The sequence below is a fragment of the Megalobrama amblycephala genome, linkage group LG16 (genome assembly GCF_018812025.1).
Source record: "Megalobrama amblycephala isolate DHTTF-2021 linkage group LG16, ASM1881202v1, whole genome shotgun sequence".
Lineage (NCBI taxonomy): Eukaryota > Metazoa > Chordata > Actinopteri > Cypriniformes > Xenocyprididae > Megalobrama > Megalobrama amblycephala.
The window spans coordinates 41,610,761-41,625,460 of record NC_063059.1 but is presented as its reverse complement, the minus strand read 5'-3'; the positions used below and the strand labels follow the sequence as shown (position 1 = coordinate 41,625,460).

The 14,700-nt window shown below is 42.8% G+C and overlaps 1 protein-coding gene across 2 annotated transcripts in view; it reads right to left on the bottom strand.

Moving 5' to 3' along the window:
- The window catches only part of LOC125249758 (NLR family CARD domain-containing protein 3-like), a 32,352-nt gene that overhangs the window by 7,779 nt on the left and 9,873 nt on the right, over positions 1-14,700 (bottom strand). For both annotated transcript variants that reach the window (XM_048162138.1, XM_048162139.1), the window contains exon 4: positions 10,834-10,947. In XM_048162138.1, coding sequence (XP_048018095.1) covers positions 10,834-10,947 — 114 coding nt within the window. The remainder of the gene's footprint in view (positions 1-10,833; positions 10,948-14,700) is intronic.

Genomic DNA, 14,700 nt, shown 5'->3' with positions numbered 1-14,700 from the left:
TCCTTCAGCAGCGAGAGGGTTTCATTGACCCCCAGGTAGCCAGTGCCGAGTGAAGAGTGGGCAGAGTGAATAAGTGGAGTGCGCTGTGTCCTGGTGATATACTGCAAGCCCGGTGGGCAACCCGGCGGAGTGTTGGTGGAGGCATTGCAGGAGGGAAGGGTCTCGGTGGACCAGGTGATGGGGCTGACAATTATCTGCTCAGGGAGAATGGATTCAGGTTCTTCAGTGTTTTCTTCTGGAGCATGAAGTCTTGATAAAGCATCTGCTTTGATGTTTCTGGAGCCAGGTAGGTAGGAGATGGTGAAGATAAAGCGTGTGAAGAACAGCGCCCAACGGGTCTGGGGTTGAGTCTTTTAGCAGCTCGGAAGTACTCCAGATTTGTATGGTCAGTTAGTACCAGGAACGGGTGTCTGGCTCCCTCCAACCAATGCCTCCACTCCTCGAGGGCCAACTTAACAGCAAGAAGTTCTCGGTTGCCGATGTCGTAGTTAACTTCCGCTGGGTTGAGCTTGCGGGAGAAGGCGGCTCGGATTCCCCTGCTGCTGTGAGAGTACTGCTCCTACTCCTGTGGTGGAGGAGTCCACTTCCACAATGAAGGGTTTGTCTGGGTCAGGGTGGACCAGGAGAGGAGCGGTGGTGAAGGCCTTCTTGAGGATGTTGAATGCTTCTGTGGCAGCTGGAGTCCAGGACAGAGACTTAGGTTTATTGTGGAGGAGGCTTGTGAGCGGGCTGGTGATGGAGCTGTAGTTCTGGATGAAACATCTATAGAAATTGGCGAAGCCAAGAAAACGTTGGAGTTCCTTCACTGTTGTGGGTGTGGGCCAGTTCTTAATGGCTGCCGCCTTTCCCTCGTCCATCCAGATGCCACTGTGATCGATGTTATATCCAAGGACCTGCACTGAGGACTGGTGGAAGGAACATTTAAGGAAGAGCTGGAATCATCTCAGGTGTTGCAGGACCTCCGCAACGTGATGGTGATGGTCGGCCATGCTCCGGGAGTAGATCAAGATGTCGTCGATGTAAACCAGCACAAACTTGTGGAGGAACTCCCGGAGCACCTCATGGATGAAGTCCTGGAATACGGAGGGGGCGTTGACCAGGCCGTAAGGCATCACCAGATATTCGTAGTGGCCGGTGGGCGTGACGAAGGCGGTCTTCCACTCGTTCCCCTCGCATATTCGGATGAGGTTGTACGCGCTGCGGAGGTCCAACTTGGTGAACACAGTGGTACCATGGAGATGTTCCAGAGCCGCTGGGACGAGAGGAAGGGGGTACCTGAACTTGACTGTGATGGAGTTAAGTGCCCGGTAATCAATACATGGCCGCAAGCCTCCGTCCTTTTTAGCCACAAAGAAGAAGCTGGAAGCAGCAGGGGAAGTAGATGGTCGGATATAGCCTTGAGCCAGAGCCTCCTTGATGTAATCCACCATGGCCTTCTCCTCCGGGATGGATAGGGGATAGATCTTGCCCCTTGGCACTGACTCACCCAGAAGCAGGTCGATGGCACAATCCCATGGCCGTTGTGGAGGCAGCTTGGAGGCTTTCTTGGGGCAGAAAACGTCGCTGAAGGGGGCGTAACATGATGGAATGTCCACAGAGTGTTTCTCGAGGGGACTTTCAATGGAAGTGGTGCAGACAGGGAGAGACTTGGAACTTGGAGATCGTGGATCTGGCAGTGCAGAGAAACAGTTGGGAAAACAGGTGTCGCCCCACTTCAGGACTTCTCCTGTCTTCCAAGAGAGGATGGGGTTGTGCTGCTCCAACCACGGGCGCCCTAGTATCACGTCAGCAGTGGAATCCTCCAGAACCAGCAAATGAATGTTCTCAACATGAAGTAGTCCGACTTGAAGTTGTAGTGGTCTAATACTACGACTGACATGTCTTCTACTCACAGGTTTGCCGGTTATTGAGTGGATCTGGTAGGTTGACGGCGTGTTCTTGGTCTTGAGGCCGAGCTGACGGCAGAGGGCGCCAGAGATGAAGTTTCCTGCTGACCCAGAATCGAGGAGTGCGGATACTGGAATGGAAACATCAGCAGCAGTAAGTGTTACAGTAGTGGTGAGTGGTTTCATAGTCTGGAGAGTAGAGATGATGGCACTCACCATGGGGCGTGGAGGACGTGTTGGGCATGTGGAGATTTCATGCCCAGGAGAGCCACAATATAAACATAGGTTCTGGGTCAGCCTCCTCTGTCGTTCAGCAGGTGTTAGACGTGTGGATTCCACTTGCATGGGTTCGGTGGCTGGTTCTGGAGTGCTGACGGAATCTGGCCGGCAGAGGAAGGTGTTGAGCTGCTACTGACCCTGGTGCTCTTTGAGATACGACTGCATACGAGTGGTGAAACGGATTGACAGCTGGATGAATCGTTCTAGGCCGATGGTATCCTCGTATGCAGCGAGATGCAACCGCACTCGAGGATCCAATCCCTGGCGATAGGAAGTTAGTAGCGCTTGTTCATTCCATCCGCTTCTGAGCATAGAGCATATTCGTTAACAGACATTTTCCCTTGTTTCAAATTATAGAGCTTCTCACCAATAGAAGAGTCCCATGAAGGTTTTCCAAATACTTCCTTGAAGTGTTCTACGAAGCCGGAATAAGTCTGGATTACAGGATTATTTTGAGACCAAATGGAATCGGCCCACTGGAGAGCTCTTCCTGATAATTGTGAAATTAAAAACGCTACCTTTGAGTATTCCGTCAGAAACAAGTGCGGTTGCATCTCCAAGGTCAGGGAGCATTGCAGGAGGAATCCGTTGCAATCTTCCACCGAACCAGAGTAGGGCGCCGGTTTGGCCATGGGACTGGTGTAAACTGGCGGTGAGGAAGAAGTGGCGGTGGATGCGGAAGTGATGGCTGGTGCTGGTGCTGGCGCTGGTGGTGGTGGTTGAACGGAGAAAGTGCGGCGAAATGCATCCACTAAATCCTGGAATGGGTCGGAGTGACTCATGCTTGTGTCCCGCTGTTATGGTCCGATCTTCTGTTACAATATGTACCAGTTGGAGACAGAAGATAACAGTTCAGGTAGTTTATTGGACACAAGCAGAGGTTACAGTGACAACAGGTGAGTAGATAGTAGATGTAAAAGTGAATGATGAATGAATGAGTGATAATACTGTCCTTTGTGGTTTGCAGGTTGGCAGCGGTAGCAGACTGGAGACAATGCTGGCGGATGACACTCACACACAGACTTGGAGCACAGGAGGTAGTATGGAGACACAGGAGACAGTTAAGTAGCAATGGGAGTCCTTGAGGTAAGCATAGAGGTAAGTTCCTTGATGCAAATGAGACCAGACAATGTGACTGTGTGTGTGAGTGTCTTAAATAGTGCTGGTGATGAGTGCGCTGATGAGATTCAGGTGGCGGTGATTAGTACTCAGGGGAAGGTGTGCACTGTGATTGGTGGATGCAGGAGTGGTGTCTGTGACAGTTATACAGTAAATTAGGGCCTTAAATATGGTACAGACAGTTTGCTTTTATTTCTTTGTTTCATACAGACAGCAAATCATAAATTTAACTTAAGTGTCTTCTATCTTCTAACACATGGCCCTTTCACAAAGAGGCTTTTGTAGCGTGATGTTAATTTATATTCGTTGTGACTTTCAGGACACGACTTGGTCTCTGTAGTGTTGTGATACATCATATTCACGTAGCAGCAGTGGTGATGAGAGAACACGCTTGAGAAACCGTTTAAAGAGGATAAATCAATCTACAATCCGGTTTGGTTAGATTCTTATTACCCTGCCCAGAATATCTGAGATTATCAAAGATTTTTTTATTGAAAAAGAAAGATGGCGCCGATGTGTGTGGTGTGCAGTCCTCTCTCTGTACTATTTGTTATGTTTTTATTGACTCTGCTGTTCTTATACGGTCATTCACTGATCGTTTATGATCGCCAACAACTGATCGATATCTATCGTTCTATGCCAAAGCCTTTTGGGTTTCATTCCGACTTAAACAGCTATGAGTCTTACTCATCACCCACGCAGCCCAGCTCCCTCTACTACCTACACACTTTCGGGGTTGCATGCAAGAGATGCCGGAGGAAACGTGGAAAACGGGGTGGTGCGGCTGTTCGTTTGAAGTTGGCCTGGGCGTCTGGCTCCACTCCTGCCTTGCTGCAGGCCTCAGCACCGTCGAACTTGGTTTGCCTCTCCTGGGTCTTTCGCGGCACAGCGAAGCGTGGCTGTACGTGGATTCGCCCGATTGTTCCGCATTCACCTCCCACGACTACCCAACGTATCCTGCTACGGATCCAACGAAGGAAAGTAAATCACTGCAACCTGCGCTCTCTACGTAAAGCATCTGACGCTCAACAGGATCTTCCGCAGCTTAGGATGGGGCTTTCCAGTGTGCGATCTCTGGCAAATAAACTTTCATCTGCAATGACCTCATCTCTTCAAACGATCTAGACTTCTTCTTCGTGACTGAATCCTGGATAAAATCAGGTGATCTGAGTCCTCTTTCTGAACTGACTCCCCCTCAGTATGATTTTTTTTTATACTCCCCAGTTAACTGGCAGGGGAGGCGGTCTCGTGACTGTCTTTAAAAATAAAGTACAGTGTCGCTTTTACCCACGGCCAGCTTCAGCAGGTTTGAAATTCAGGAAATACACTTAAACTGCCCTCATCCTGTTTTACTTTTATTAATCTATCTTGTATCTGAGGACCGAAAACTCACTTATCAATTGTTAGATGTTGATGAGCAGCTACAATATTTTAATAACAAATTGTCATGATCACCAGTTGGAGTTCCCTAGTTAGTCACTAGAGGGCACTCCAACCCGGACTGTTCCTCACCCCACTTTTGAACTTCATTTCCCATAACACACTTCCCGGACTCATTATCCTGTAATTGCACCCAGCTGTTTTGTGTTTGATCATTAGTTCTAGTCTATTTATACCCTGTTTGTTTCTGCTTTTGTTATTGAGGTTTCGTTTTTGGTCACTGGTTTCCGTTTGTGTTTTCTTTGTGTACTGTGGACTGTTCTGTGGACTCTGACCCTTGTCTGTCTGGATTATGTTTTTGGATCACTCAATTAAAGCTGCACATGGATCTAACCTTCTTGTTTCAGTGCATTTCGTGACACAAATGTTTGCACCTCGAAGGCTGGTTTATCCCCGAAACAAGTCTCAGCCTTGGATCAACAATGATATCAGATTATTATGACAGCAGTGCAGACGATTTGAACGTAAATGGAAAAAGCACAGGCTTCAAATTTCATTTGATATGCTGAATGTCTCCCTTCAAAATTTCCAAAAGCTGTCAGGGCTGCAAAGCATACATTTTTATCTGATATCATTGTTAACTCACATTGTTCTAGAACGCTTTTTATGACTATCGATTCTGTCTTAACACTCTGAGGTCTGAAGGTATCGCCGGCGATACCACTGCGCTTTTTTTCTTACCAGTGTGAAAGAGACTCAAAATACTCCATCAATGTTGCACATACAATTAAGAGTTATACACCATTTTAATCTGTTGAATATCTTCTTTCATTTGTGTACACTCAGAGTAACAACAAAATGCTGTGCTTTTTGTAAAATAAAGAAAACTAACATGATGCGTGATCTCTCGTCTCCCTCTGAACAAAGTCCAATCTGATAGTTCTCAGAAAATGAACTGTAACTTAGTGAATACGAATGACAAAAAAAATAAACTTATGTTTAAAGAAACGTTGAAATGTCAGGTTTTAAATCGTGCAAGTCAAATCGAAAACAAACATTTTGTGTTTATGTAATCTGTATGAAAAGAGAGCCAGAAGTCAGAAGTCAGTGATTCAGCTCATTATCTGCTAATGCAGCCACGCCCACGGAGGGAGCGCTATTCAGACGCAAATACATGCATACATCGTCTCAATCGTCTATTTATTGTCTTGAAAAGTGTTTATCTGGATGTTAAAGCCATGGTTAGCGAACTCTAGAAGACATGCAGTTAGTTCCTGGTTCTTCTTCTTCTTTATATGGATTTGTGGCCTAAAGGTGTACAGAGCGCCCTCCGGCTGCAAGTATGAATTGTATCCAGCACTCATGGTGATGATATATAGAATAAATATAGAATAAATATTACTCCTCTGTATAGAAATTTGACATAAACATATAAGAATCCATCAATATTTCTCCAAATGTGCATGCTTTTAAGCTAAAAGCCTATATGAAATGCCACAGAGGTAACATAATTGTTCAGACACTTTGCATCACAGAAATACATTATATTTTAAAGAATATAATAGAATACCATTATTTTAAATTGAGCTGAGGCATGATTACAGAGGGTTTTTTCACACCCTACCTGACTGAAAGGCCTCATTAATATGCAAGTAATTTCAGGTCATTATTATTTGATTCTTTTGTCTTCTCAGGTGTAAATGGCCCATTATTCATGATCATTCACGCCTCCACGCATACTGTGTTTCTTGACAAAAAGTGACTTACAAAAACTAAATCAATATATTGTTTTATATGAAAGAGTAGGCAGCATAATTTTTACATAATTCTGAAGCAAAAACTCTAGTCTACAATCTCCAATACCCAGAAGTCTTATGAACACAGATTTAATATACTTTTTTTGGCCTTATTTCAGTGACTTAAGTTTTTTGTTTTTTCAATAACCACGCATAAACATTATTCCTTCAAAAACAAAACATTGTAAATACATGTTCCTTACATATTATTGTAGCCTAGTTTGTGTTGAATACAGTGTAATGACACTTGTGTCATTAATGTGTTTATGAACAACTGAAAAAAAGCACAAATGTCAGGGCATGTCAAAATTTCTCCAGGCCCCAAATCAGCCTCAGACTCCAGAGAGTTAAATCCTCCTGTTAAGACTCTAGGGCTGTGCTCAGAATATCGATACAGTGATACATCGTCATGAACTCCTGACGATGCGCGTATCGATACAGCAGCTGCCGTATCGAGTCTGTCTTGCTTTTAAATGTAGCCAATCACGTGACGTCAACTGGCACTAGCAATGCAAGCAGCAGAGTGAGACATTCAAAATGGATAAGAGGATTTTTCCACCGCCGACAAAAGTAAAATCAAAAATATGGGAGAATTTTGGGTTTTACGCTAAACCAGACAGTCAGACATTAGACATGAGTCATGCGATATGCAAGAACTGCAAAACAAAAGTTAAGTACTCCGGCAACACGACGAACCTCTCTCTGCATATGTCTAGACATCATCCAGACCAGCCAGCCCTGGTTGCAGCAGGTAGGCCTAGTAGCACATATCTGTCATCCCAGAAGCAGCCAACGATGCCTGATGCTTTCATCTCAAAACTCTTACCCACGTCTCAGCGATCTCAAAAGATTACAAATGCATTAATGCGCTTCATATGTCAGGATTTACGGCCATACAGTGTTGTCGAGAATAACGGCTTCAGACAATTGCTTCACAAGTGTGAGCCACGCTACACAATACCAACACGTCAGTTTTTAACAGAAACGGCAATTCCCCGGTTGTATGATGAAGTTAAGCGAGACATTCTGCTGTCACTCTCTTCTGCACAGAGAGTTTCAGTTTCCTGCGATGCATGGACATCGAGAGCAACCCAATCGTATGTTACGATAACCTGCCACTACATCTCTCCCCAATGGGAGCTTGTCTCGCACGTTCTGCAGACTAGAGCGATGTTTGAAAATCACACCGGAGCAAACATCGCCGATTTGCTAAATGATGTGATGCACGAATGGGGAATAAAAGATAAAGATCCAGTGCTTGTGAATGATAGTGCAACTAACATGGCCATAGCTGCAGAGCTAGCCAAATTAGTTCATGTCAGATGCTTTGCTCACTGCTTGAATCTGGCTGCTCAACGGGCTCTGAAGTTACCGAAAGTTTCCCGTCTTCTCGGAAGAGTTCGGAGCATCACAACATTTTTTAGGAAAAGTACAATCGCCTGCCATGTCCTCCACGAGAAGCAAAAGGTATTTGGCCTTCCTGAGCATAAATTGATGACTGGTATCACTGGTACAGTGTTGAAATGGTTCTGTAACACAGTTCGTAAATGTGGGAAGAAGGAGGCGGGAACCAGCTAACGTTCAACAAAAGTTTAATACCAAAATAAACAAATACAAAACGAAAGTAATGCCGGCAGACCCTTGCGGACGTCTGCCGGCCACACAAACATAATAAAACATAAAATAAAGTCCAGGCCTGGTCCTCTCTCGTCCTTCACTGTAGTCGCTCCTCCTTTTATGCTCCCGGAGCTCCTCCGTGAGGGACTCAAGGCCGGTGCGCCTCCCAGGTGAAGCTCATTAACACTCGCGCCACCGGCCTCGCGGCGTTCCCTCACGGCTCTCGCCCGCCCTGGTCGCCACATACCCCCATCGCCCCTCGCAGGCCGGGGGGTACTCCCGCGACTGCGCTTACTCCCCCCCGGGGCCTGTCTCGGCGGCCGCAACACCTGGGGGTAAGGACAGACGAGACGAGAGAAAGGAGACGGAAGCAAGGGGAGCGACAGGACGAGAAAGGGGAGAGAGGAAAAAGAAAGAGGAAAAAAAAATTCTGGGTCCGGTTCCCAGACACACTGCCGCTCGGTCCTCAGCCTGCCGGGAGGCTCTTCCTCGCGGTGCCATGCGGTGGCACTGGACGCTTGGTGGACGGCCCGATCCTCGACCGCCTCCTGGCGGCCGGCGATGGCTCCTCCGGCTGAGGGCAGCCGACAGCAAGTCCCCCGTCCCCTGCTCCTCCCCTTAATGGCGGACAGCAGCAGGCTCTGGCCCACGGCGAACGGCGGCGACTCCTCTGCTCCCTCCTGGATGGCAGTCACCCCACCTCATCCCAGGAGCACGGCATCCGGGTCTCCGTCCCACCTTTCACTAGGCTCCAGTACCACCGCCTCGGGCAGCCTCTCGCGGTCTTCACACTCCCGCGCTGCCCGAACTCCGCAGCACCGCGATCCCCCTCAGCAACGAGGGCTCTCCGACAGCATGTCCCTCCTTCCTCCCGGGTTTCGGCACCAATGTAACACAGTTCGTAAATGTGGGAAGAAGGAGGCGGGAACCGGCGAACGTTCAACAAAAGTTTAATACCAAAATAAACAAATACAAAACGAAAGTAATGCCGGCAGACCCTCGCGGACATCTGCCAGCCACACAAACATAATAAAACATAAAATAAAGTCCAGGCCTGGTCCTCTCTCGTCCTTCACTGTAGTCGCTCCTCCTTTTATGCTCCCGGAGCTCCCCCGTGAGGGACTCAAGGCCGGTGCGCCTCCCAGGTGAAGCTCATTAACACTCGCGCCACCGGCCTCGCGCCGTTCCCTCACGGCTCTCGCCGCCCTGGTCGCCACAGGTTCCAATCTTTTTTTGTCAAACAGAAGATTCACAGTCAATTTAGGTGTCCTCAGTGGCTCACGTCACCTGTGGTGTACCCCAAGGATCGATCTTAGCACCGTTATTAATTTCGCTGTATATGTTACCCCTGGGATCAATTATGCATAAATTTGGGGTGTCGTATCACTGCTATGCAGACGATACACAACTTTATATACCTATTAAACGTAAAGATAACTCGGCATACAAGAGATTAGAAGCTTGCCTGCATGAACTCAAATTATGGCTTACAAATAATTTTATGATACTTAATGATGACAAGACCCAAATCATTCAATTTGGGCCAAAAGAGCACCCAGATGAAAACTCTATCAACCTTGGTACCCTCACATCTTATCTTACATCTGATGTTAAAGATCTAGGATTTCACCTAGATAATGGTCTTAAATTAGACAAACAAATCAACACTATAGTTAGTACTAGTTTTTATCATATTCGCAAATTAGCTAAAGTCAAACCTTTCTTAAGCAGGAAAAGTTTGGAAACAGTTATTCACGCTTTTATCTCAACTTGACTCTATTACTGTAACTCTCTGTATTCTGGGTTACCTCTCTCTTCCATCTCTTGCCTTCAAATGGTCCAAAATGCGGCAGCCCGTCTACTCACAGGTAGCAGCAAACATGACCATATTACACCAATCCTACGTTCTCTACACTGGCTGCCAGTACGATACCGTATAGACTACAAGATTTTGCTATTCGTTTACAAAGCTCTCAATAATTTAGCTCCTAAATATCCATCTGATTTGATTATTATGTACAATCCTTCAAGATCACTTAGATCCCAAAATGGTCATCTTTTGTTGGTACCACTATCTCGTCTGCAACGCAGGGGAGACCGAGCTTTCGCAGTAGCGGGCCCTAAGCTGTGGAATAGCTTGCCACCATCAGTCAGAACTGCCTCTACGTTTGCTGAATTTTTGCTTAAAACACATCTCTTTTCTTGTGCTTTTAATTGTTGATAATTTGTATGTGTTCTTTTATATTTATGTTCTTCTTTCTCCTTTTCGTTTAACTCTATGTACAGCAATGTGGAAAGGGGGGCGTGGGTCAGCGAAGTCTGCAGCGGGAGAGAGAGGCAGGAGACGCACGGTGAGTGAGTGGATTAAGCGCAAATAACAAACACCTGTCTCTTGTTTCAGTAATTGGCGTGGAGAGAGTATTTAACGCCAGAAGAAACAGGAGTGTGGGAGAGAGAGAAGGACTACTGGCTGCTACATGTCTGGATGCCTGAGGCTCTGCCTGTGGATTTACTTTTTGTGCTTTATATGACCGCATTGTGCCTGTCTGCACACCTTTTGTTTTGTTGTCACTTTATAATAAAAGCAGTCAGTAGTCAAGCCGACCCCGTCCTCTTCCTTCCTTACAACGAACATTACTACAAGCACTTTGGCCAGCTCAGGCTGATTTTAAATGTGCTTTATAAATAAAACTGAATTGAATTAAATTGAATATCAATCTTTATCACACCAATTATAGAAATGTTATTCTGAGTACCTGAGATCAGGCCGTTTGTCTCCACTCTTTAACGTTGGTGGGTCATCCATAGATCTGTCACTCTTCACAGACACACAGCTGGACTCTGGGTTTGAGCTCTTCTGCTGGACTGAACTGTAACAGAGAACACATTCAGTTTAATCCTTTACATTACTGTGTTCATTCTTTATGATAGCAACCATATTAATATAAACACATTAATCTTTCATCCAAAAGCATGCTGAGGAAACTTTATCTTTTATTTAGCATTTCATGTTAGAGTATTAAAGTTTTGTAACAGTATGTATGTAAGTTTTATAAACAGTTTAGAGAGGAGAAATCAATCTACATATAAAATATTGGTCACAAATTATTGATCACTTTCTAAATAATAAAAGTATAGTGCATAGTGTATAGTACTAATAATTATATAGAAAAAAAACGATTTGCATCGTTTTTACCGATGCAAATTTGTTACTTTTTTTTTTTTTTTTTTTATAATAAGCAAGAAGACAGTTACAAAAGAAAAAAGCAGTGACAGTTATATACATATACAAATACAGAAGAAGACAGGAAGAGAGAGACAAAGAGTAGGCTACAGATATATGGTTGTAGTAGTTTCAGCAGGTACATGTACAAAGATCAGTTAAGCCAATTTCATGAATTGTATTAGTAATTACTGTTTAGCTTTCCATGTATTGTTGTAGGGAGGAAGAAAGAGGGGGGGGGGGGGAGGAAAAAAGAAAGAAAAAAAAAGAAAACTGGGAGTGGCTGCACTCAGTGATAGATAGATATCAATACAATGTAATGAAACACCAATAGTATTAATAATAAATAACTAAATAATAATAATAATAATAATAATAATAGTCGTTGCAGTAGCCGTCGGTGCTGGATTGGAAGTAATGGCAATAGCATTGGTAGTGATGATGATAATAATAATAATAATAATAATAATGATAATAATAATGACTGGACTAGTCTGTGAAATGATTACAGATGAATCCATACCCCGCTAGGTTCAGAAGCCACTCCATCCCCGGCGGCAAGCAAAATCGCTAGGCCCGTCCATACAACCATCAGAACCGCCTCTGATTCGCCTTCTCTCCTTCATACCCCTGGACATACCAGACTCTCGTGCCAGTGTCAGGCACCTCCAGACAAGGCTCACCTAGTCTGGGTGTGACCTAACAACTGACTATTCTTATGTGAATTCCTGCTGTTCAATGTATCAGTTGAGCCATTTTAAATTATATTCTTTGGGTATAACTGCGGTGTGCCCTAGCCAGGGACACTGCGTTTAATCCAACAGAGATGTTTGACCCAGAACACTGGCAGGTGGCGAAAGGAGGAGGCAGGCAATGTAAAAAAAAAAAAAAAAAAAAAAAAACAACCCATAAATCGACAGTGCCTGTGTCAACCGGATGTGCCAGTCAGGCCCGCCGACAGAAACAGAGTGGCCGCCAAACCCAGAGTTTGCTTATATGTTATGTAAATTATTAAAAATTCATAATGATTATGGAATTGTTTTCATAATTGATGAAGATATCGAAGAGGCCCAATTATTCTATAAAAAATTAAAGTATCGATAGTTCGACCAATGCTGCCACTACTAAGAACAATTATCATAATCATAGTAATTAAAGTACTAAAGTACTTTAAAATATATATATATATATATATATATATATATATACACATACCTACATACACACATATATATATATATATATATATATATATATATATATATATATATATATATATATACATAAACATACACACACATAAGATATATTATCGCATACAATACAACTATATAGTCAGGTATCATATATTCATAATATAAGATCGCAGTCACTTAATATATACACATAGTATATGTACATAAACCCCCACACACATACATGTATATACTCATACACGCACACATATATATATATATATATATATATATATATATATATATATATATATATATATATATATATATATACACTATATTCATCTATAATTGTAATAATATATAATAAATAAAACTTTATTCCTCTTTTGTTGAAGCGTGATTTCTCATTTTCTATTCATCTAATTGTAAATGCATCTATTGTATATACCCTGAGGATTGGGGCATCAGCTCACCAGCCGGATTTAATCAATATTTAAGGATAGAAGCAGTGGGCTAAAAACTGTATTAAATCTGAATAACTGGTTTTGTGTTTCTGATGCGTGTTTTTCTTGAATAATATGTTCCTTTAATAGATGTAGCCATTGTGTGATTGATATTTGGCATTTCTTTTTCTAATTAAGTAATATTGTTTTCTTGGTGATAGCTAGAGACATGAGTAAAGGTATTGGATATTTTAAAGATGGGTTAGTTTGGGAAGTGTCACCTAGGAGGCATAATGAAGGGAGTTTTGGGATTTTGGTTTTGAAAAATTCTGTTAATTTGTTAGTGATATCTGTCCAGAACTGATAAACGGGAGGGCATAACCAAAGTGCATGAAAGTAAGAGTCTTGTATGTTTAGGATGCAGTTAGTACATCTGTCCGAGGTTTCTAGGCCTATTTTGAACATCTTCTGTTGTGTAATGTGTGTTCTATGTACAATCTTATACTGTATTAATTGAATATTTGTGTTAGTACTAAAGATAGCTAAACTAAAGAAGCTATTTTTACAAACTGTTTTCCAGAATTCCTCATCTGTGTTGATATTAATGTCTTTTTCCCATTGTTTGACTGGTGCTGCTGTATTGGTATCTATAGAAGATAGCAAAGAAGCATCTTTACTGAGTTACTGATTGTATTGATATGTTTAATAATTGGGGAAGGTTGTGCAATATCTGTAATTCTGATTGTGGTTTTAATAGAGTTCCTGATTTGTAGATAGTAATAATAGTGTTCTTTCCCTAAATTAAATTTCTGCATTAATTCTGAAAAAGTGATAAAGGTGTTACCAGAGAACAAGTGATGTATATATGTGATGCCTTTCTCTTTCCATTTGGTATTGTAAAATGGCATATGATTAATTGTAAAATCCGGATTATTCCATATAGGTGAGTTGATGTGTGGTACGAGCTTGTGATTTATCAATGTATTAATTTTCCACCAAGCAGTGAGAGTTGTTTTAATCATCAAATTCTTGAAGAGATTTTGTTGTTTGATTTTACTTGTGAGTGATGGAAGATCTGAGATGAGTAATTCCTTACATTCTGCTTGTTCTAACTCTAGCCATGGGTTTTGGGTAGTATCGTTTTTGATCCATTTACAAATATATTGTAATTGCGAAGCTAAATAATACTGTTGAAAATTTGGTGCTGCTAGACCACCTTGAGCTTTATTTTTTTGAAGTTTTTGTAAGCTTATTTTCGGATTCTTGTTTTTCCAGTAAAATTTACTTATTATTTGATTTAATTATGTAAACCATTTTTTGTTTGGTTGTACAGGAGTCATGGTGAATAAATAATGGACTTTAGGCAGGGATGGGCAGTATTTCAGATACATGTATTTAAAATACGTATTTGAAATACAAAATACTATTTTGTATTTTGTATTTTAAAGCCTTTGGAAAAAATCAAATGTAATTTGTATTTAAATACATTTAAGATGAGTATTTTTGTATTTTCTACTTTGAGACAGTCAACCTCTTTATCAGGGTGTTGTTTTCATGCATCAACTAGTTCAGACCAGGTTCAGACCAGACACGCCCCCCCCCCCCCCCATCCCAACATTCATGCACGTTAGCCGCAGCTGTACAACCCAGCCTTGGGTCGGCAACTTTTCTGGAATAAGGTGAGGATGTGCTACTTGTTGATTAAAGTAGCTTGTCAAATGTGTTTGAAGCATTAAAGGGATAGTTCACCCAAAAATGAAATTTTGATGTTTATCTGCT